Below are 24,024 nucleotides of genomic sequence, written 5' to 3'. Positions count from 1 at the left end.
CATTGCTCTTGAGAATCCTGCACCTTCATTAGACAATTATTCCCTGGAGTATGCACATAAAGTTGTCTGTGCAAGAAACATCTCAATGGAAAAGTTCACCCCTGGAATTTGGAAGATCTATCCTTGTGACTTTTGACTTGGGTGACTGTTTGGAACCATCGTGAACACTTTGAGGGGCTTACAGTGTCTAAATTGGGAGGGTATTTCTTGCCAGGCTTTTCCTCCTCACCTGTCTGCACCTCAGTTTCAGCTGCTTTCAGAAATACTTGTCTCTCTTTTTGATATTCTCCCTAGGGCCATCCAAAGTAAATTTTAAGGTTGCCACATATTTCAAGTCAGGCTTACTCCAGACAAACCTCCCAAATTTGGCAAAAATCAACTCAACCATAGTTGCTCAGTAACAGAAAAGTAGAAGCATGAGTTATAAATTTATTTTCACTAAGAAAAAAGAACAACAATAATATAAATTTACCTTCCTTAACAACTGGCAACAGAAGAACAACAACAACGAGAAGACAAAGAGAAACCTGAAAACAGAAGAGGGGCAGGGTAGAAGGGGAGACAGCTACGGCAATGGTGTGAGAGATGCTCAGGCCCGAAGGACGGTGATTTGGATGGGTTTGTGTTCTTGTAACAGAGTGAGATGAGCACAGCCCTTAGCAGGCAGCCATTGCTGGCCGCAGTACTTTGCACCCTGTTACTAGGCAACAAGCGTTGCTCAGCGCCACAGTGGGCCCTCTCCACAAGCAACCAGCTGTCAGTGAGTGACCGTTAGTTGTTCTGCTCAGCTATTGGTCAGTGCTGCAGTGGGCCCTGTCAACAAGTAATGAGGGACCATTAGGGAAGTGATTCAGCCAAGGGTCAGTGGTGTGGTGGTCATCAGGTGGAGAGTGAGGTAAGAGGCAGATTCAGGCCTTCTCCTGGAGGCCCTCCAGCTCACGCAGTCTTGGGCCAGCAGAAGAACTGGAGGGCCCAGGGATCAGACTGGGGCTACATCCTGCAGGCCTGCAGGGCCCTCACTAAGGCCCTCCTCTAGCTTTGGCCTACACCTTGAGGAGTGGTGAACCTCTCCCCCATCCCTGTTTCTGTGACCTAGTAGCAATGGCTGACTGCCTGAGTTGCAGTGTGTGAGACTTGGTCTCTCCCATTTGGGTGGCCTGAGGAGACTGAGGGACAGTTGGGTTGGATGCCTGGCTCCCTCAGGGATAACAGCTGGGCAGGGTGTGGGAACCTGCCCCTGAAGGAGCTGCCTCCTCTTAACCAGGACTGGGACCTTGGAGGGGGAAAGTTGGGCCTTGGACCTTTGCCCTTTCTTTTCAGGACACAGAATAACAGGCAGAGATTTGCAGGAACATCGTTACCTGACCATGATCCAACCTCAAGAGCAAAGGATCTGACACCAAGAAGGCTGCAACAACTAACCACATGCCTCCCTTAGCTTCTGCTTTTAAAGGGGCTTGCTGAAAGCTTTCAGTAACTTTCAGATGGGAGGGCATGAGCCTCCCATCTCCTGTATGAACCTGTAATAAACCTTTCTCTGTCCAAAACGCTAATGTTTTAGTATTGATTGGCCTCAACTGTGCGTCAGGCACATGGACTTGCAATTTGGTAACATTCCCAAATTGGTCCTATAGACCTCAACTTGGGCTCTGGCCCAGCCAAAGTCCCTTGCCTTAGTGGGGAGGGTTCTTTTTCTATTTGGATTCACATGACTAATAACAAAACTGATGCTGAGACTGAAACAGCACATGCTTTAATCAATGGCCAGAGAATGAGAAACAGGAACTTGGCTTGAGACTCAGCTTCTCAATCTACCCGAGATACCATATATATAGGAGGGTTGAGGTCAAAGGAGGGGACTGAGTAAAGAAGAAGAGGAGGATTTCGTTGGTGGTCCTGTGGTTAAGACTCCCCCCTTACACTGCATTGGGGATGGGTTGTTGGGATCTAAGGTCCTGCAAGCATGGCCTGAAAAAAAAAAAAAAAGAGGGAGGAATATTTACGACGTATCTGAGAACAGGGATGTGCTATGCTTGGGAAGACAGCAGTCTTTTTATAACACTGGATTTCAGTCCTTCAGTGGGCTTGCTTGGCTGTTGCCACAGCAACTGTCAACTGTCGGATGTGTTATCACGCAAATATATTACCATGAACATAATAAGGAGGGTCTACTGGAGGCTTTCTACCATCTTGGACCTAGTTGGTTCTAACAGATTTTGGAGGGCTCTTCTTTTCTGGTGGCTTCCAGTAAGATAACACTTCCCTGCAGCTTAGTTTTCTCAATGAAGGGGGAGGATTATAGCTGAAGGCTAACAGCCTTGGTAACATTTGGAGAGGGGAAGGGGCAGATGTGTAGGAAATAAAGGGTGCAGAACTGGCAAGTTAAATGACTTATTAGTTATCAGAAAGAAAAAAAAAGAGGGAAGAGATTATTAATAGTAAGCACTTAGCTATGCTGGGCATTGAAGTAGCCTCTTTATATACATAAACACATTTAATGCGCCCACAGATCTCTTACTGAAAGCTTGGCCTCTCTGTACACTGATGCTGAATCAAATCTTGGAAAACAGTTTTGGGTGAAGTAGAAAGTTATAGTTGCTCAGTTGTGTCTGAATCTTTGCAGCCCCATAAACTGTAGTAGGTCACGGCTCTGTCCATGGAATCCTCCAGGCAAGAATACTGGAGTGGGCTGCCATTTCCTTCTCCAGGGATCTTCCTGATTCAGGGATCGAACCTGGGTCTCCTGCACTGCAAGCAGATTCTTTACCATCTGAGCCACCAGAAAAACCCAAGAAGAAAAGGATAGCTTTATTACTTTGCAGGCAAAGGGAGATACCCCAGGTTTTTGACTTGAAAAACTATGTTTCAACCCCAGAGGACTTAATGAGGCTTTTTATAAAAGTGGGTCAAAGGTGGGGTCTCGAGACTTCCCTGGTGTTCCAGTGGTTAAGAATCTGCCTGGCAATGCAGGAGACATGGGTTCAATCCCGGACTGGGGAACTAAGATCCCACATGCCTCGAAGCAACTAAGCCTGCTCACTCTGGAGCTCAGCTGCCACAACTAGAGGTCCCACATGACAATGACGCATGATGTCAAGATCCCGCATGCTGCAACTAAGACCTAATACAGCCAAATAAATATTAACCCCCCCTGGTGCCCCGCCCCCCCATCTCTGACAAGATTATAGTCTTCCCTGGTGGCTCAGCAGCAAAGAATCTGCCTATAGTGCAGGAGATACAGGAGATGAGGGTTTGATCCCTGGATCTGGAAGATCCCCTGAAGAGGGAAATGGCTACCCACTCCAGTATTCTTGCCTGGGAAATCCTATTGACAGAGGAGCCTGGCAGGCTATAGTTCTTGGGGCAAAACTTTGAGCCTAAACCACCTGACAAGATTGGGGTGTGAACAGGGCTCCCTATGCCCTTAATCTCAGGTGGTTTGTTTCCTAATCTTGAAGATCTTCTCTAGGCCCTTTAGTCTTGCCTCAGGTGATTTCTTGGCTGCCCCTCCCTTGATTAGCAACTGCTCTAATCTGCCCTTTGGAACTCAAGGAAGGTCATAATGGCTGGAGTCTGCCTACCAGAAATGAGAAACAGAAAGGCCTCTATCCCTGGGAGATCCACAGGGCCCTACTTGGTTTCAGATCTGAGAGACAGACACTCTGTTTTACAGTTGGGGAAGTAGGCGTAGGTAGGGCCTGGTGCTATTTCCCTACATGAGGGAGGCCGAGCCATTTGCAGTTAATGTGAGCAAATTTTGTGATAAAATCTAGGACACAAAAGCTGTACTTGCTTTCAGCATAATAAGGCCAAAGTTATTAGATGAATTGAAAAAGATCAAAGTCACATTGGGCTTCCCAGGTGGCACAGGGGTAAAGAATCCACCTGCCAATGCAGGAGACACAAGAGATGCAGGTTCTATCCTTGGGTCGGGAACATCCCCTGGAGGAGGAAATGGCAACCCACCCCAGTATTCTTGCCTAGGAAATCCTATTGACAGAGGAGCCTGGCAGGCTACAGTCCATGGAGTTGCAAAGAGTTGGACATGATAGAGCGACTAAGCACACATGCAAAGTCACAGTATCAGAAGGGCATGTTTTCCTTGAGTGCCAGAGGAGTTGGTCTGCAGAAGGAAATTAATTTTCAGGGTAGTGAATTATGGTAGACATTAGGCACATCAGGCCCAAACCAACAATATCTCATCTTTGGGCTCCTATCCATGTCCATTACATGGCCCAGACGTCTGTTCCGACAGGGGTCAGCAGAAACAAAGTTGAGACGAAATCTTTTAACACTCGGAGAAGGCTGGCAAAGGGAAAAATTTGCAAGCCTAAAGAATGGATTAGAGGGCTGGGTCTTCATTGTTCTGGGAGGGGAGGTAGGGTTTGAGGAAGACGGGGGAGGGGCCATGGAAAGACTTGAAGGAGAGGATCTCCGCTGGAGGAAGAGGTCTTTTTAGAAAACTAGGGTAACCAGTTAGGAAACCTTACGAAATCTGAAGCAATGCGGTTGAGCTCCTCTGATGGTCCACGGGTGCACATTATCCAAACCAAGGACAGAAATGTCAGTATCTTCATTACTGTATGTGATTTTGGGCTTCTCCTCTGGGCCTCCGGTGAAGAGTTGCTGGGTCTGGAAATGGCTGCGGCAGTGGTGGACTTGGGGTTAAGGATAACCCCCCTCCTTGGTCAGTGGATGGGCAGTGGTCCAGACCTCTGCTGTGGACAACAGGACATCGAAGGCACCAACCGGCAGATGAGACCCAGGCGGAAGCGACTGTAAGGCTCAGTACCTTTTCTCCATTTCCAAGAGTGGCTAGAGAAGTAGACGGACACGGGGCTGTAGGTGTGGGGAAGGGCTGGCAGAGTTACTATTGGCTGATAAGGTCCTGAGATTCTGACTAAAGTTTGTAATTTCACAGCCTTCCCACTGTTTCTGGCGGGTGACTGACATTACAGAATTGGGTTTGTGAGGGTGCAGGGAAGGAGGCGGGAAAAGAAAAAAAATTGTGTCATGGTGATGTACTACACTGTTCTGAGACTTGATGCCAATGTTTCTCTAATCTTGGTGGCCAGAACCTGGGAGAAGCTGCTATTCTAAAGCGGCTTGCAATTTTCTGACTTGTGTTTTAATGAAGACCGCTCTTTGGTGTTGGAGAATTCCTTCCCTGAACTTGAGGGGGTCTTTTTGGTTTGGCAATAGTAAAGACCAACTTCTTTAGCGGAATGTACAGTTGGGACACAGCTGAACTGCCCTGCAGAATAATGCCCATGGTAATCTCCTTTTAAGTTAACTTGAGAGTCCCCCCTGAAATGAGTTGGGGTAGAAGGGCAATTGTCTTCTGTTGGTGACATGTAGAAATTGCTGAGAAGAGTGAAGAGATGAAATTTTGGGAGACAGTAGGCTTTAGATGCTGTACTTTTTTTTTTTTTTTTACTGCACCATGGGGCGTGCAGGATCTTAGTTCCCCAACTAGGTAAGAAATCTGTGCCCCCCTGCACTGGAAGCAGAGTCTTAATCTCTGGATGGGGAAGTCCCTAAATGCTGTACCTTGTAATGCTGCTACTGCTGCTGCTAAGTCGCTTCAGTCGTGTCCGACTCTGCGACCCCATAGACGGCAGCCCACGAGGCTCCCCCATCCCTGGGATTCTCCAGGCAAGAACACTGGAGTGGGTTGCCATTTCCTTCTCCATAGCCATTTCTAAATCTTTTCAGCTTTGCAATTCTCCTTTTATTTCCACATTATCTCTAACAGCCACGTGTTAGCTATATTTTAGGGCATTGAAGGAGGAGCCCATGTTCACACTTAGAATTTGCTTCTAGCCTCTAGAAACTGCCTCCATCTCCCCAGACTAGTGTGAAGGTAGCCACTGGAGGGTAGCTGGTGGTTCTGGGACTCTAGGGGGTGGCTTGCAGCAGAATCCAGGAACAGTGTTTATCGAGCAAAGGATGAAGCTGTACTGAGGAGTGCCTGTGTTGAAGTTCAAGCAAGTCTGAAGTATGACCTTAATTGAGGATGAGATTAAGGATCAGGTACATACAGAGAGGATTTTTGTAGGGCATAAAAACTTTTGAGGATTCTCAGGAGTGTTGGGGGAGGGGAGTGGATTTGGGACTGGATTTTCCATTAAAAAGGATGGGTCATTTTCTGTTGTAGATAATTAACCAGAACTAGGACCTCTAAAAAAGAGAGGGAGAGTAATTAGCACTCCCTGCCAGCTCTAGGCGGAGAAGGCAATGGCACCCCACTTCAGTACTCTTGCCTGGCAAATCCCATGGACGGAGGAGCCTGGTAGGCTGCAGTCCATGGAGTTGCTAGGAGTCGGACACTACTGAAGCAACTTAGCAGCAGCAGCAGCAGCCAGCTCTAGGGAGACTAGTAGGCCGCAGGTAACTTTTCATCCTTAAGTTTCTGTGAGGCCTTCCTTGAGTTCTGTCCTTCACTTCCCTAGCCGACTGTTTTCCTTTCTCTGGTTCCTACTGCACTTTGTACCCACCTTTATCACAGCAGCCAATTATCTTTTTAAAAATTAATTGAAGTGTAGTTTACTTACACCCAATTATCCTGTATTGTAATTTGTAATCATATCTCTCCCAGTAGACCTCAAGGGCGAGGGACTGGCGCTGGTACACAGATCGCAGTTCAAATTCCAGCTATGCCACTAGCTACCTCTTTGACTTTAGGTAATTACTTAATCGCTGTATGCCTCGATTTCCTTATTAAAAATAGGCACAAAAAGTAAAAAATAGAAATGGGCACAAGGCTCCGCATCGCCTGCGGTTGCTGGGACAAATGAAGGTGACTGCGTGTAAAGTACCAGGCACAAAGTATGTGCAAAACAAAGGGCGCCTAGTAGGGTAAATTAGAAAGGGAAAGGCTACCCACTCCAGTATTCTGGCCTAGAGAATTCCGTGGACTGTATAGTCCATGGGGTCACAAAGAGCCGGACACGACTGAACGACTTTCACTTTCAGTAGGGTAAACATTTGTTAATTAACGTGTACTCAATTATTTACTGATAAACCACCCAGGTTTCAGGCCTGGAAGCACTCCCTCTCTCTTGGAGAGCCCTCACGTGCGGTCTGTGGGCCTTGTCCCGCGGGCAGCCTCAGGACTGGCTCTGCCGAAGAGAAAACCCCTCCCACAGCCCTTACGGTCTCGTGAGCCATTGGGCCAGGACCAGGCTTTCAGGTTGCTAGGCTAGGGAGGTGGGGATCTAGGCTGCGCCTGCGCAGACTGAGGGCTAAGATGCTTTCCGGTCGGGCGGGAGGAGGTGACGTCAGAAGCGGGGGCCCGCGGGGGCCGCCTGTAGCCCTGGGGACGTTGTATCTCTGGGCCCTCGGATCGCGTCACAAGTCGGCGACTGAGCTTTGGCGGCGGTGGCTGAGGCAGCGAAGGCGGCAGCGGCGGCGACAGCTCTGGGGTTTGCGTCTCGGGGTGTGTCGGCCGCCGCTGCTGCTTGGGCCTGGTATGTACAAATGGCTGATTAGGATTCTCGGCACCATTTTCCGTTTCTGTGACCGGCCGGTGCCCTCTGCCAGGGCCCTCCTGAAGAGGCGACGCTCGAACAGGTGAGAGGAGAGGGGGCCGAGCCACGGCCTGGCTCTCCCCCTCCCCCACCCCGGATTCGGCTGGCGTAGCGTGATCCAGCCAGGCAGGCCCCGCTCGGCAGAAACAGGTAGCTGGGCGGAGGCGTTAGAGGTGCGGGTCGCGGGTGTCCCGGTGACGTAGTCGCTCCTCGGCGCTGTGCAGATGCGACTCCTGATGATGAAAGGGACTAGTGGTCGGTGATGTGAATATCTTTCTTTTAGAGTCCAAGCTGGTTTCTATCAACAAATGGGGTTTTTATCATATTTTGCTGCTCTTAGGTTGAAAACTTAAAATTGAAGGAATACTGTGTTTGTGTGGCTCATTGTTTACAAAACACACTCCCAAGTGTCATCTCTGCGCAATAAGTGCAGTTAAGGGAAGTGAACTTCATAGTTTGCGCAAAGCCGTTTTGACTACACTTTCTGTTCTCTTAGCACCAAGACGCAGTAGCTGTCTTGTTTGGAAGGCAGCTGTCAAACTTTGCGTTTGTGTGTGTGTGTGTGTGTGTGTTTTGCTGGGGAGGGAGGGAGAGTGATCCTGTGCTTTAGCATTGCTGCTGCTGCTGCTAAGTCGCTTCAGTCTTGTCCGACTCCGTGCGACCCCAGAGACGGCAGCCCACCAGGCTCCCCAGTCCCTGGGATTCTCCAGGCAAGAACACTGGAATGGGTTGCCATTTCCTTCTAAAAGATTACTAATCTGTACTCTAAAATTTGGGGGAAACTAAAAGTTGTTCTTAGCATTTGCCTGTTGGTTTGTCCAGTTTCCTAGTGTCTACCACCTTCTTTAAGAATTAATCTAGAGAATAAAATACCATACCAATTCTATACATAATCCCCCCAACTTTTAATGATCAAATGTTAATTTCATTTATTAAGCCTCAAGATCGTCGGAGGGTGGTTTCTTGGAGCTTGAGAGAGCAAGGTGATTATTTACTATGTGAGTCTAAGAATGCAGGTCATTGAGGAATTAGTTGTGGACTAAAAATTCCATCATGTGTTCCGGAGAGGGCAAGGTTTCAAAATATTCTTTCTACCTTTCTGCAGGGTTGATATAGGGATCATTTGAGAACAAGTTGTAAAGTGCCTAAAATGATGCTTAGGGTATGTAAGGGTAGTGTTTATGTATTTTGTCCCAAGGGCCTTGTGCAGAGGCTGACGTGGATAGGCACTTGCTACTTATTTATTGAATAGAGAATTGTAAATTTCCTCTCCCTCGTCCTTTATTATTTTTACTATGAACCTCTACTGGTCAGGAAAACAGTGGTTTGTATATCAAAATCCTGTTCTTTACCACACATCCTTAATCTAAAATAACTTTTAAATGTAGACCATTTTTAAGTCCATCTTTAGAAAGATGATTATACCATGAGCTTTTTTTTAAATTTTATTTTATTTTTAAACTTACAAAATGTATTAGTTTTGCCAAATATCAAAATGAATCTGCCACAGGTATACATGTGTTCTCCATCCTGAAACCTCCTCCCTCCTCCCTCCCCATACCATCCCTTATACCATGAACTTTTAACTTTCTTGAAGCATAGGCCCAAAAATTTTCTTGAATTTCCAAATTCTTGTTATCACTAGTAATATAGTTTCCATGATAAAAATGTAGTTAAATATAACACCTTTTTCTGGCTGAGAACTATCTTTTAAGGCGTCTTGTCATCTTGTGTTTCCTATTTCTATGTGAAGTAGAAAATGACTTTCTCTTGTGGGGAGTGTCATCTTTCAAAAGGAAATTATTCTTAAATCATTTCTGTAAAGAAAAGAAATAACATAGTCCTAAGCTTTTACCTATATTCCTTTACTAGGTAAATGATATCTGGTTGGTTTCATGTTTGTATTTTAGCCAGACTACAGGTTATTATATAATAGGGAGTTTTGCATCTCTCTCATGTAGTTGAACCATAGTGTTACATCGTCAAATACTAGAGGCCTACTATATCGTAAACATCAGTTGGATCTCTTGACAAAGTGAATGGAAGATGATGTATGAATAGTAAGCTTACTTATAGAAATGCATATGTGTGGATATGCATATATACATATATATCTCTCTTTTCTCTTTTTTTCAGCACTCTGTTTTCTACAGTGGATGCTGATGAAATACCAGCCAAAAGACCAAGATTAGGTATTAAATATTAATTTTAAAAGTTTTTTAAGTAAGAAAAATATATGTGTGGACAAATTCAAAAGATAAAAAGTACATACAGTGAAACGTAAGTCTCTTTCCTCTCCCTCTTCTACTCAGTTATCCTCTCTAGAGGTAACCAGCATTACCAGAGACTTAAGTATCTTTCCGGATAAATAAATCTGTGTGTTGAAAGTGCGCTTCAAAATTCCTAATCTTCCTATAAAGTAAAGGTGCTGAGATAGCTGAATGAGTCAGTCTAAGCTGCTGCCTCAAATTGTTTCCTTCTCTATGTCTGAAGGACTAGACATCATTTGGTAAATGATGTAGATAAGAGGGAAAAGACACAGGGGACTACTATAGTAATATTTTCCTCTTTCTCAAAAATGCATGTTAATTGAATCTACCTCCAGATGAGGTAAAGAGTGGCCCTGTCTGTGTTAAGATTTCATTTAAATCCAATGAGTGGTTATTGAGCCTGTCTTACTGTTAAGCAATGTGTTGGGTTCCACAGGAAATATAAAAATGAGTATGACAGGGTCTCTATTTTATGTACCTTAAAATTGTAGGAGGTGTCTGATTATTTAGTGGGGGGTTTTAAGACAAGTGTTATAAATAATACTAATGTCCATGAGGATATGATAAATGATACAAGAAAGGAAGTAACAAAATACTGTCCAGTTTTCTTCTGGTTAAGAGTCTCAATAAATATTTGATGAAGGAGCTAATATGTGAGATGAGTCTTGAAGGAAAGATGGGATATCAACAGAGAACAATAGGAAGGAAAAGCATTCTAGGCAGAGGGAACAGTATGGGAAAGTTGTGCAATTCAGGAAATAGCAAATAAAACTTAGGGAAAAAGTTGACAAAAGAGAGAGTTCAAAATATAGAGGGACTTTGACAGGAATTTATACTGAATTCATTAGGACAGTATTCCCAAAACATAGAATAGCTAATAATTCACAAAATGATTTTAGGAGATCCAACATTCATAGCATTAAGCAACATCTGAATTAGGTTATAAACTATTCATATTAATAAAAATATTGCATCTTTTTTCAGTTATTTTAATTTCTGATTATTTTAAGCAGAAAACATGTTAATTTAATGCTACCATGTATTTAAAACTTGGGTAATACATGTTGTATGCGTGCCAAGTTGCTTCAGTCATATCTGACTCTTTTTGACCCTATATCTGTAGCCCACCAGGCTTTTCTGTCCAAGGGATTTTCCAGGCAAAAATACTGGAGTGGGTTGCCAAGACTTCCTCCAGGGGATCTTCCCCTCAGGGGTCTCCTGCATTGGCAGGCGAGTTCTTTACCACTGCTGCTGCTGCTGCTGCTAAGTCGCTTCAGTCGTTGCCCGTTTCTGTGCGACCCCATAGACGGCAGCCCACCAGGCTCCCCTGTCTCTGGGATTCTAGCGCCACCTAATTGTCTCTTTTTTAACAGGCCCATCTAGAACTTAATATTGTTGTGTTTTCATTTCCTCATAAGGCAAGTGAGGTGTCTTTACATTAATGGTAGCAATATAAAGTAACCTTTTATAAATATATTTGTTTAGCCAAAGGAAAAAAAGAGTCAATTTTGTTTAGCCGAAAAAAAAGAGTCAATTTTATAGAAAAATGTAAATAAACAACTGTATATGGTTAAAGATTTGATAGTGATACTAGAGAAGGTTCCTGCAGTAATTTTGGCAGTTATCTTGGACTTCTCTGTTAAAGTTCCCTCCTTCCTTGATTTCCACAAAATATAAAGATTTCTAACTAGAAACTGTAAAAGGGAACTTCCCAAGGGGGAGGCAGTGGGTAACAGAGACAATACTTATTGGCACAGCTTGGAAAGGTCTCTAGCAGTCCTGGCCACTCTCTGCATTGATGGCTATTAAGCACCTCAAGTGGGGCTATGTAACTGAGGAACTGACTCAATTTTAATTGAATTTAAACTTAGGTAGCCACTTGTGGATACTGGCTACTATATCAGACAGTATGAATCTATTGGTTGCTTTGGAGAGAAGAAAAGGAAGGATGAAAATAAGGAGGAGCTTAGAATTGCAGACTCGATCTTACAGATGAAAGGGATTCAAAGAGGTCTATGTAGTGTAGTCTCAGCAAAATAAGATGGTCTTGTCTTCATTTTACAGATGAAGTGGACCTTCTAACCTTGCTCTCTTTTTTTTTTAATATATGAAATCTTTTGACATAATTTTGGAGTACATTCAGATTTTGACAAAATTTGTAGGAAAATACAACAGTACATTTTGTGCCCACTATTTATGTTAAGAGTACCTCCTGCCCTTTGAGGTCTGGATGGCAGTCTGGATGGTAAGTGCCAATTCCTGAAGTCCTTTTTCTCCCACTTACAGCTCAGGAGAGTGTGTTATCCCTCAACATTATTAGAGGGTTAACCTGAAATTCTTTCCTATTCCTAAAATGAGAAGACATTTGCAAAATTTGGTACTTCTAACTATTCTGTAGTGACAAATTACTTAAAATTGGATTCTGCTTTACCCATTTAGCACACCTTTCCTGTTGTTTAAATTATTCATTTATTTTTCTGGAAAGTATTTTATATCTTGTATGTTCTGGAGTGCTTGATGCTTAAAAGCCACCGTTTCACTTTCAGGCTGTTTTCCTGTGAAGCAGAATGTGGTTCTAAAGCACTCAAGCTAGTGCTTTAGAACACCATTAATTATGAAATAGAAAAGGAATTGTAGAAAACAAATCAGCAGTGTAGGAAGTGAGAAAGGGATAGTGAGCTAAAGGGAGGAAGTAGGGAAAGCATTGAAATCTACCCCCTCCACCCTTATTTATTTACTTAGTTTGTAATCTTTATTTTTGGTGACAAGGAGGGATGAGTCTGAGATCTTTCAACACATCTTCTCCAGTATAGGCTAGCCTTGTTTCCATCATGGATATCTAGGAACCACATATCTTATACTTCACTAATTTCTATCCTGAATGTAGCCAAGATAAAATAGGCACTAGGTAAGTTGTTGTTTAGGTCACCTGTATTGGTACTTGCCTGAAAAGTAAGGACAAATCAGTGAGTTAATGGTAATGCTTCCTATAGAATTCTGCTATACCTAGTAGCTATATGCTCCACCTTGTCTAACTTATACCCTTATCTCTCTAGGAAAGATTTATTTTACAGTATATATTCTGGGGAACTCATTGCTTGAAAGTTGTCCTTTATGGCCTTTATTGTGTGTGTGAATTGGTATGTAATTTGCTAGGTGGTGATTTCATGCTTTTGTAGCCTCCCAGATACTTTACTTAAAAACTCCAAAGTCACAATGCTGAAATTGCAGATATTCAGATATGAGAAAAATTATTTTTACAGGTACTTTTTTCTCTCAGTGGTTGAAGACAGGACTGCTAATAAAAATGGAGAGAGGCCTTTTCTAAGATACAATTTTTCTTTTGCTTGAAGCTTAATTACTCTATAGTTACATGTATATGTAATCTGTATTACACTTTCCAGATTGCTTTATTCATCAAGTGAAAACCAGTCTGTACAATGCTGCCAGCTTGTTTGGATTTCCATTCCAGCTGACCACAAAGCCCATGGTAACTTCTGCTTGTAATGGAACACGGAATGTGGTCCCTTCAGGAGAGGTCAGTGAGGATAAGGTTTCATTGGAGCTACTAGTCTTTGTACTTAATCATTAATGTTAAATTTTAGAAATATTCTCTTTTTAGGAATTAATGTGTAGAATGACTTCTTTCTGAAATGTTCATGTCTTAATTAGCCTTTATATAGAAATGAAATAATTAAAGGTTAAGAGATTATAGATCTAAAAAATATTTATAAAGAGCCTAATTACTAATAGAGTTGACCCCTGAAGAATGCATGGGTTATGGGCCCCACCTCTCCACATAGTCAAAAATTCAGTAGTTGGCCTTCCAGATCCATGGTTCTGCCATATCTAAAGTCTTGCATCCCAACCTGTAATCATGTAATGCTGTAGTATTTACTATTGAAAAAATCCGCATTTAATTGTATCCACACAGTTCAGACTCTGTTGACCAAGGGTCAACTCTACATCTGCTTTTTCATTTAAGTATGTGTGAAGAATCTTCAGTTGTTACTTTTTATGTCATTTTGTGAGTCTTCACAAATTAAACTTTTGGTATAATTGATGAAATTTCTTCTGTGAGGTAACTAAATCATTACCAGCAGAGTGATTTTTTTTTTCATATTAAAACATTTAAATTCTAAGAGTTATTACAGAGGTGATTCTTTTTGATTTCAAGGTGTTTTCAAACTCTTCATCTTCTGAACTGACCAGTTCTGGATCCTGGAACAACATGCTAAAACTGGGTGAGGTGGTCAAAAATATTTCTGTTTCCCCTTCCTCCTCCCACTTCTTTTCTCTGAGTTTTGGGAATATGAAAGGAAAACACTGATTTGGCTTTGGATGAGAGCATAGACATAGTCTCTACCATTCTAAAAAGCCAATAGCTTTCCTTTAGTATTGTCTTTGAATTTACTGTTATGATTCCTATTTGCTTTAACAGTGTCTTTAATGTGACTTAGATCAGGGCTTATTCATTAAAAAGAAAAAAAAATACAAAAAACAATGTTACCTGAGCACTTACTTTATGTTAGGCACTCTGCTAAATTATCAGGAATAACAAAATAATAAAACCTTTAGTAACAAAATAACAATAGTAAAACTTTAATAGCAAAGTAACAAAACAACAATAAAATAGCAAAATAATAAAACCTTGCCTTTGAGGGACATCATCTGGTTGGGGAGTAACCTGAGGTTCCCAGTTCTCATAGTTTTGTGGATTAGGAATCTCTGTATCATCCTGAGACCCCCAAACTGAATTGTAATTATTTTATATATGATATAAAATGCTCTGACAGGAAAAAATAGGAAGACAGAGTCCTGAAGATGACTGTGATCTGTGCTACACAGATAGGCTTGAACAGTTTGAAAGAAAGAGGGAAAAAGCTTATAGAGAAATTGTGCATTCAGAAAATTGACATATAGAGGAGATACCAGATTAACCTTGTGTCTGAATACTAGCACTATGTTTCTGTGGGTATGCAGAGCCTATTGAGAGAAGCACAGGTATTCCTAGAGCAGATTTCTTTTGTAAAGAAATCCACAGTCTCTAATCTGAAACGCTTGGAGATGTTTTTGGGAATTTTTTCTTTTTCTTTTTTTTCTTTTTTCTTTGTTTATTTAATATTTAAAGAATCCCAACAACTCCGCCTACAATGCGGGACATCTGGGTTGGATCCCTGGGTTGGGAAGATCCCCTGGAGGAGGGCATGGCAACCCACTCCAGTGTTCTTGCCTGGTGAATCCTCATGGACAGAGAAGCCCAGCGGGCTACAGTCCATGGGGTCACAAAGAGTCAGACATGACTGAGCCATTAAGCACACACACAAAACCCCACAGGATTGAACACCGATTCAAGTCAGGCTTTACAAACAAATGAATGCAGGTCAGTTTAAGTTTTGCTGCTACTGACTTAAACAAGTTCAGCTCTAATCTCTTTGCACTCCAAGGCCCTGTAGTAGCTCCAGCAGAAAATGTGGCTGAAGTATAGTGACCATCGCACAGGTATTGGAAACTTCTGGTAAATGTAGTAACATAGCAGATTTTCATTTAAAAATACTTCTGTTATCTTGAGAAGAAGAAACAATTTAAAAAATTTACTCAATTTGACTAGATTACAAAGAGTTTATAATCATTGAATTCCTCATGCCTGTTGTTAGCCCCAGCAAGCAAAACTAGTAAAGCTTTCCTGTGAATTATTACTGCCTACCTGAGAGCAAAGACAGATTAAATGCTATTGCTTTTCCTTTAACTTTTACAGAATTTGTGCTAGATAATAACAGAATTTGAAAAAAAAATTTAGTTCTACTGTATAGACTGCTTTGGATTTTCTTTTCTAATGAATACTGTTCACAGGTTCCTTTGTGTTTTTCTTTTACAATTGCAAATGGTTTTTAAAAATAGGTAATAAATCTCCTAATGGAATAAGTGACTATCCAAAGATCAGAGTGACAGTAACTCGAGATCAGCCACGCAGAGTCCTGCCTTCCTTAGGGTAAGTGTTAATTCTGCCCTTCTGTAAATGGAAACTTGGTAATTTTTAAGTGCTCATTCTCGCTGGGCATTTTCGCTTTTATTCTATTGTGTAATCTTAGTAAATAAGTACTTTGTGGTTAGTAACTTGCCAAATAATCATATAGCTGATGAGAGACTTGTACTCAAGTACAGGTTACTCTTTTCTACTGTATCATATGCTTATATAATTTTGAAAAACTTTTTTTTTTTAATTATTTTAATTTTTATTTGTGGGCATGCTGTGCAGCTTGTGGGACCTTAGTTCCCCAACCAGGGATCAAACCCGGGCCCTCGACAGTGAAAGCACGGCATCTTAATCGCTGGACTGTCAGGGAATTCCCTTGAAAACCTTTTAAAAAGAATTGTCACTCATAAACTTTTTTTGAAGAATAATAAGCATACAGAACAGTGCAGAAATCATGTATGCAATGAACTATTATTATTTTATTAGTAATTCTTCTCCTTTTTATATTCTCACTTTCTAGAATTTCTGTTGCTTGGATATTGGACCTCCTGGATTGATATAATTTTTCTATATATTCTCTTTAGTTGTTATCCTTGCCCTTTTTAAAAAAATCTTTTATTAAAAAATATATACATATGGTATATACATATACATATATGCATATATATATTTTTGGCTTCATAGTTTTTAATTTGTAAGCATCCTCCCCCTCCGTACTCCTCATGACTTTTTCTTTCTCCAAGCATTGGGTTCTTATTAAAGAGATGCAGTAACTTTTATCTTTTTAAGCTGTTCATTATTTTACAATTACTTCTCCTTGTTTTGCCTGCTTCCTTTGAATTCCTCCTTTGGTTTATTTTGGTCTTACCTTTTCTTATTCAAATATCTGATAATCCCTGGCTATCCACTCATGTTTGAAAATGAGACACTAACTTTAAAAAGTAAGGCTCCCTGGACTTGGATAAATGGCTAATTATAGGGTTAGGAGGCTTCCCTGGTGGCTCAGATGGTAAAGCATCTGCCTGCAGTGAGGGAGACCCAGGTTTGATACCTGGGTCTGTTAGGAGAGATAGTAAAAAATGATCATGGAACATCTTGTGCTAGCAATTAAAGGATGCTTCAAAATTTAGGGACAGTTAAACATCAAATTTTATTCATTTCATCTTTATTCGACAGGAATATAGATGTGTTAATAAATAAATACATAATGTGAGAGGAAAAGACCTTTAAGTTGGATGCTAACTATTAAGGATAGAAGGAATGATGGAATTAGAAAATCACCATCTTGTAACTATCACAGTAATAACTGATTTATACAGGGATCATCAGTTGAGCTGGAAGTAGTAAGTAAAAGTTTGATGGAGAAACCTGCCTGACACCACAACCAAAAGAACAAAGTTTAAATCACCTACTGTGGGCAGACTGACGTCTTGGCCTCCAGATACATTGCACTGAGCAAGACATCATCACCTACTGTAGTATTCCTGCAAAGATCAGTAATCTGAATGTAATTACAAGAAAACTGGTTAAGCTGAAATTAAAGTTAATTCTACAAAACGGCAGGCCTATACTCCTCATTTTACTCTTCATTCGTACTCTTCCTCTTTAACCTGTGATTATTTAGAAGTTTAAAAGTTTAATTATTTAGAAGATTATTTAGAATTGTTTAATTTCCACATGTTTGGGCCTTTCCAGATATTTTCTGTTATTGATTTCTAGCATAATTTCATATGGTCAGAGAATATACTTAGTATGATGTCAGTTCTCTTAAATGTTTTAACATTTGGGACTTCCCTGGCAGTCCAGTGATTAAAACTCGGTACTTCCACTGCAGGCGGCATGGGTTCAATTCCTGGTTGGGAAACTAAGATCCTGCATGCTGTACAGTGCAGCCAAAATATGAACAATAAAAATAAATTTGTTAACATTTGTTTATGTACTAGAGTATGTTAGTTTGGGTGTTATTCAGTGTGCATTGAGAAGAATGTGTATTGTGCTACTGTTGGTGGAGTGTTCTATAAATATCAGTTACTTTGCATGTTTATAGGTCTTACTGATTTTCTGTCTACTTTTTTGATGATTGATGAATATAGTGTTGATGCTTTGTGCTGTAATTGTGGACTTGATTATTTCTCCTATCCAGTTATGTTAGTTTTAGCTTCATGTATTCTGAAACTCTGTAGGTGAATAGATTTGACCTAGACCAGTTGTTACCATTCTGCCAGTTTGCTTTATCATTCTGTTATATGTACATAATGTTTTTTTCCTGATTCATTTGAGAGTACATCTTAGACTCATACCCCTTTAATCATAAGTACTTGACTGTTTATTTCTAAGAATGAGGACATTCACTTATATAATCCTAGATTACCAAAATCAGAAAATTTAACATTGATGTAATACTATTATATAATCTTATTTAAATTTCTCTATTACAGAGATTTTTTCTGGCCCACAATTCAGGGCAGGATCATGTATTATATTTAATTTTCATGTCTCTTTGATCTCCTTTAATCTAGAACAACCCCTCAGTCTCACTTTGTAATAGCATGAATATTTTTAAAGTGTACAAAGCAACATTTTCTCATGATTTGTTTAAGATCATGCAAATTTTTTTGGTAGAGATACTGCCTACGTGATATAGTGTCCTTTCTTTTTTTTTGGCCCTGCTATCAAGCATGTGGGATCTTAGTTCCCCAACCAGGGATCAAGCCTACGCCCCTTGCAGTGGGAGATCGGTGTCTTAACCACTGGACTGCCAAGGAGGTCCTTGTTGTGTCCTTTGTTAAATACCATATCAGGAGTGGTATGATGTCAGTTTGTTCCGTTATTGGTAATGTCAGGAGAGGCAAGATCTGTCAACCAGCAACAGTGACTAGGTGGGGGTTTCATGGCTTCTGATTCTTTAGCATTTATTAATTTATTGTTCATTAGTTTGCTATTCAGCAGACACTGATGGAGTGCCTTTTGACTTAGCTCATGTACCAGGATACAGTGGTGAAAGGATGGAGTCTCTGTCTTCGTGGAGTTTAAAGTTGAGTGTGGGTTGCAGACATTAAACAATCACACCAACACTTACTTGCAGCGGTGCCAAATGGCTAAAGGAAAAGCGCAGTACCAGCGGAGGGCGTGTAGTGGGATAGGGAGCTGAAGCCAGATTTGCAGTTGGAAAACTGGGCATGAGGAGGAGGGCAGAGGCTTTCATGTGGCAGCCCTGCTGGTTCATCTTAGTTTGAGTAGACATTTACATTTAATAGACATTCTATCACAGAATTCTGTGGTGTCCTCTGCTCCAGAGATCTGATTTTTGTGAATGGTAGTTGTCAGGAGCAAGCTTAACCTGAGACAGCTTAATCACAGGATGGCCTGGAGCTTAAACTCCAGCAATTTAAGCAGTTTGGGAGTAACTGTTTTTTCTTTTCTTATTTTTCTCAGTTTTACTTTGAGCTCAGAAGGCTACACTAGAAGACCAGGTGGCCGTCGCCACAACAAAGGCAATCCAGAGAGTTCTTTAATGTGGAGGCCTCAGGAGCAGGTTGTAACAGAGATGATTTCTGAAGAGGGTGGCAAGGGTCTGAGGCGTCCTCATTGTACTGTGGAGGAGGTAAGCCCTTTTAGCGTGATCTCTCTAAAGTAATTTTAGGAACTGGGAGTCGGTGGCAATAAATAATATATATTCTGTGGTACAAAATTCAAAAGATAATAAGGATCCATTCAAAAGGATGTACAGGGACTGTAAATTTCCCACTCTCCCTCCTGTATCTGGCTTCTGTTTGATACTTCGATGTATCTTTCTAGAAATATTCTATACATATTGTAATTTAGTCAGTTTTCAGGTAAAAGAAAGGAAAAGTAATCATGTTAGGAAAAGATATGATTATAGATTTCTTTGTTTTAGATGCCTGAATTATTCTAACTTGTTTCTTTCATAAGCTGTAATAACTGTGATTAAGTAAGGAATGTAAATGGTGTACATGTCTGTTTTTTCCTTAGGTTTTCAGGGCACTTAGTGTGATGTGTTCATCAGCAATCTTCCTTTCCTTCTCGAAGTCTTCACTTTGGGAGAATTTAGAACTATTCCTGTCTCTGGCATTTCCCCTAGACCATTACCTATTGTAATTTGCTAAATGGTTTTCTCAACCACTTAATTTAGTTCATCAAAGAAAGACTTACTTGGGTCCCAGCAATTCAAAATTGAATAAAATATTGTCTCTGTTCTCTAGGAGCTTATACATTAAATTGTATAATGTAGTCAGAAAAAATGTAGGCAGCGAAAGCAATGGACTGCAACCCTGGAGGGGGTTTTAAGGAGAGGTATTAAAGTGCTTTAATATCTCCTTCTGGTGGGCTGCTGTCTATGGGGTCGCACAGAGTCGGACACGACTAAAGTGACGCAGCAGCAGCAGCAGATGAGAATTCGGGAACTGAGGAGATATATATGGGGATATACAGGCTGTATTTTAGAAATATTGCGAGGTGATATTATCAAGGACTTATTTACTGGTTAAGTGTGATATAAGTTTAGATGGAAGAACCTGAGTCCCAGATTTCAATCTTGGATAAGTTTATGCCAAGATACCCTAGGTGTTTAGGGGAAGATGATGACTTCAGTTTTGAAAGTTTAAAGTGCTTGTGAAACATGCAAGCAGACATATCCCTTAGACTCCTGGATATGCATGATGGGAATTTTGAGAAGAAGACAGGGCTAGGGACACATTTATGAATCTTCTGCATATTGGTGTTGGATAAATCAAGGGAGTTGAAGAGATTACTCAGAGAATGTAGTGTGAGAAGAGATAATCTGCAGAACCATCAACAATTAAAGGCAGGAAGAAGAAATAATCTTCACTGGAGACTGAAAAGATAGTCTTCAAGAGATCAGGAGAATTTATTGTCCAGGAAGGCAAGGTGAGGGTGGCAAGGTGAGGAGCTGGAGAGGTCAAGTGACAGAAGGGCTGAAAGAGTATCTGTTAGATCTGGCCATAGAGGGTCATTGGTGTCTTTGGTAAGACCAATTCCATTTTGGAAGTTGAATGTTCTGAATGTGCAAGTGGATTATTTGTGCTGAGTTTTTTTTTATGGTTAATCCAGTTCCATTGTCAAAAACTCATATGCTATCAGGGTCCAGCAGATATTATAAATGAGTGAAATGGGCTGAAGTGAATAGCTCACCAACAGTTCCTGTTTGTTAATACAGTGTTTCAAAAGAGGCCAGATTTTGGGGGGATTTCTCTTTTCAAGTTATAAAATTGGTAAGTAAAATTAAAGGAGTTAAAAGAACACTGAGATAAAAAAAAGAATGTGCTGGTGAATGAAACATTCATAAGCTGCATTTGACTCTTAGTCTTTGTTTATGATTTAATTATAGGTTTGATGTGCTAGTAGTTATCTAAATGCTTTGTTTTACTTAGGGTGTTCAAAAAGAAGAAAGAGAGAAATACCAGAGGTTATTGGAGCGACTTAAAGAAGGTGGTCATGGAAACTCTGTTTCTCCTATAACTTCAACGCATCAAAGGTAAAGATGAGCTAACAAGATAAATGCTTTGCTAGACAACTTTTTTTCTTATATTTGGAGAGGGGATTGTTGGGAAGGGCTTGTTGAAAAAAGAGATTAATACTGAAAGCAGGAGCCCTATAATTTGAACATTGTATCTAGTGATGGATTATATAGAACAGTGGTTTTACAAAATATAATTTTCTGTTCGCTTTAGAGTCCTTTGTTCAAGTGAACTGTTACATGAAACTCTGATATAGAAAAGTGAAATCATTGGTTGAAGTTGGATTCCCAGTGAGCAGAATGTTTTTTCAGCCTCCCTAACACACACATTTCTCACAATCTCCGTCTTCCTTTCTCCTCCTCTTCTCCTCTGCCTTTTCCTCCCTTACCTCCCCTTATTCCTCCCACCACTGCCTCCAAAGACACATTGTCCCTAAGGCATCTTAGTGGATGGATCTTAGCATAGTTGGAAACTCTCCACTCTACAGATAAGACTAAAGTCACCCCAAGTCATAAGAAATGTTCCTTGTAAGACTGCATGTTACTTAAATGTGCTGAGTCCACCAAATAGTTGAGAATGGTAGAAGGAATTGATGTCTGGCCTTTTATTTCTCTGTAAAAAGGGGACAAAGATTATGTGAGCTCAGGATTGAGGTCTACTTGATAATTCTAGTAAGTGGTGTGAGAATACACAGAGGGGGATCCCAGAGATTATGTAACAATAAGTTGAAAAAGTCACAAGACTATCTAGCTTGTTAATTGCAGAAATAACAAGGGATTATTTGGAAATTTTAACTTTGGTTGTGAACTTTAAAAAAATGCTCAGTTTAGTCAGTCAGAATGTTCCTGTTTTTTTCCATTTTGACTACCCACTGTTGGAAGCAGCAGGATGAACTATTGGTTTTGTCATTCGGCTTTTAATGTGTTGTTTTGGGATGCATTTCAGTATATCATTTAAAATCTTTCATTTTTTAACTTGGGTATTATCATTCTGAGATTTTTCAGTCAAGGTGGCTTTGGGCATTGAAAACATCCAGTTTTATGGTAGAGAAACTGGAGGTTAGGTATCTTGGCTGGAATATTAGAATCAGGATCAGACTCCTTTTATCCTGGTCTCAGATGATACTATATTGTGATCTCTCTCTTGTGAGTTGACAATGCAGGGTAATCAGTAACTCTTGTCTGGAGAAGTTTGCCAGGTAGAGACAGTGAATACTTACGATAGATTTTCCTTTTATATCTGATCTTCACTTTTTGTGTTTCTAAGTTCTCAAAGAAGTCAGATGGACACATTAAAGACCAAAGGCTGGGGGGAAGAGCAAAGTCATGGAGTCAAAACAACTCAGTTTGTTCCAAAGCAATGTGAGTTCCCAGATTTAGCCCTATCTTAATACCCTTAATATGTTGAACTTAGTTCAAAAGCATATAAAATTGAAAAATGTAATACTATTGAAAGATGGTGTACCAAACTTTAAAACATTGTCAGACCCCAGGCTGTTGACTTACCCAGTACTAGTAATTTAGTAAGAAAGTTATTTCAAGTTAAAGCTGATCTATAAAATAACCTCCTGATTATTTTTCCTAGCTCCTATATTGTAGCATATATTTTGTGAGCCTAAAATTAGTTTTGTTGTATTCCTATATTAATATCCTTGTTTTTTTCCACTTGCTATTCACTAAATAACACTAAGTGATAGCTTACTAAATAGGCAGATGTTAGCCGGTTTACACTAAAGATTATATGTAAAGGAGAAAGAGATTTATGCAGCATTTTTTAGCAACTTAATTTGTATAAACACTAATGTCTTTGGAATCCATTTTAGCATTTCAATGTAAATGAGTATTTTCATACTTTGGAGACTGTAAGGTGAAATGCTAGCTATATGATTGATTAACAAAGGAAACACTTTTTTTTTTTTTTTTTTTTTTACCATTCTCACAGATAGAGTTGTTGAAACAAGGGGACCTCTGTGTTCAGTGAGAAGTGAAAAGAGGTACACCGTTCGGTTTATTCTAACTTCTCTTTTGACATATTTTCTTTCTTTCTTTTTTTGGCCGCACTGCTCGGCTTGTGGGATCTTACTTCCCCACCCAGGTATTGAACCCGTGACCCCTTCAGTGGAAGCGTGGAGTCTTAACCACTGGACTGCAAGGAAAGTCCCTGACATTATTTTCTTACTTTATAAACTGTATTTAAGAGTAACCACATCTGTGAAACTGTGAACTCTCCTCAGCTCTGGCATTCAGTCAGCATATGTGGGTATATAGGTAGCTCTTGTGTTAGATGCCCACCCTAGCTTGGGAGGGTGCCCTTCTCTCCTAGACATTAGGGGTTGGGAGGCATCAGTGAGTGCTGCTGAGATAAGACTGTGAGTGTGGTGGGTAGTTCTAGTGATCTAGTGATCAGCATCTCAAGTATATGAACAGTGAAGGTAGTTCTGTGTGCCTTAGGATTTTAGATGCTGGTCCATTTATAGCAGAGTATGGTAAACTGTGGCCCATGGACCAAATCTGGTCTACCTGTTTGTAAGTACATTTTTATTGGACACAGTCATGCTCATTCATTTACATGCTGCGTAGGGCTGCTTGAAAACAACAAAGTTGAGATGATATGACAGAAACCATAAGACCTGCAAGCCTAAGATATTTATGAGCTGATCCTTTTTAGAAAAATTTTGCTAACTTTTGGTTTAAAGGACTATATAAACTCAATGCAATATTTGTTACTAATTATTAAATCTTATTTCTAAA

The 24,024-nt window shown here is 40.6% G+C and overlaps 1 protein-coding gene and 1 long non-coding RNA gene across 6 annotated transcripts in view; both read left to right on the top strand.

The window, feature by feature from the left end:
- Window positions 1–1,548, top strand: LOC129643766 (uncharacterized). Its single transcript, XR_008710492.1, has 2 exons — window positions 1–895; window positions 1,321–1,548. It is a non-coding gene; the product is annotated as an uncharacterized LOC129643766 (long non-coding RNA).
- Window positions 1,549–4,367: 2,819 nt separating this feature from the next.
- Window positions 4,368–24,024, top strand: part of SENP2 (SUMO specific peptidase 2) — a 38,145-nt gene continuing 18,488 nt past the window's right edge. The window contains exons 1-9 of one of the 5 annotated variants that reach the window (XM_055568828.1): window positions 4,368–4,778; window positions 9,666–9,721; window positions 13,204–13,337; window positions 13,977–14,043; window positions 15,701–15,791; window positions 19,212–19,380; window positions 21,188–21,291; window positions 22,541–22,635; window positions 23,369–23,427. In XM_055568828.1, the coding sequence (XP_055424803.1) occupies window positions 4,504–4,778; window positions 9,666–9,721; window positions 13,204–13,337; window positions 13,977–14,043; window positions 15,701–15,791; window positions 19,212–19,380; window positions 21,188–21,291; window positions 22,541–22,635; window positions 23,369–23,427 (1,050 nt within the window). In that variant the 5' untranslated portion in view covers window positions 4,368–4,503. Of the gene's footprint in view, window positions 4,779–5,723; window positions 6,034–7,242; window positions 7,573–9,665; window positions 9,722–13,203; window positions 13,338–13,976; window positions 14,044–15,700; window positions 15,792–19,211; window positions 19,381–21,187; window positions 21,292–22,540; window positions 22,636–23,215; window positions 23,268–23,368; window positions 23,428–24,024 lie in introns of those variants that run through there. The other 4 variants (XM_055568830.1, XM_055568826.1, XM_055568827.1 and 1 more) reach the window with 4 other exon arrangements.

This window comes from Bubalus kerabau, chromosome 2 (assembly GCF_029407905.1).
Source record: "Bubalus kerabau isolate K-KA32 ecotype Philippines breed swamp buffalo chromosome 2, PCC_UOA_SB_1v2, whole genome shotgun sequence".
NCBI lineage: Eukaryota > Metazoa > Chordata > Mammalia > Artiodactyla > Bovidae > Bubalus > Bubalus kerabau.
This window is presented reverse-complemented; position numbering and strand designations above follow the sequence as displayed.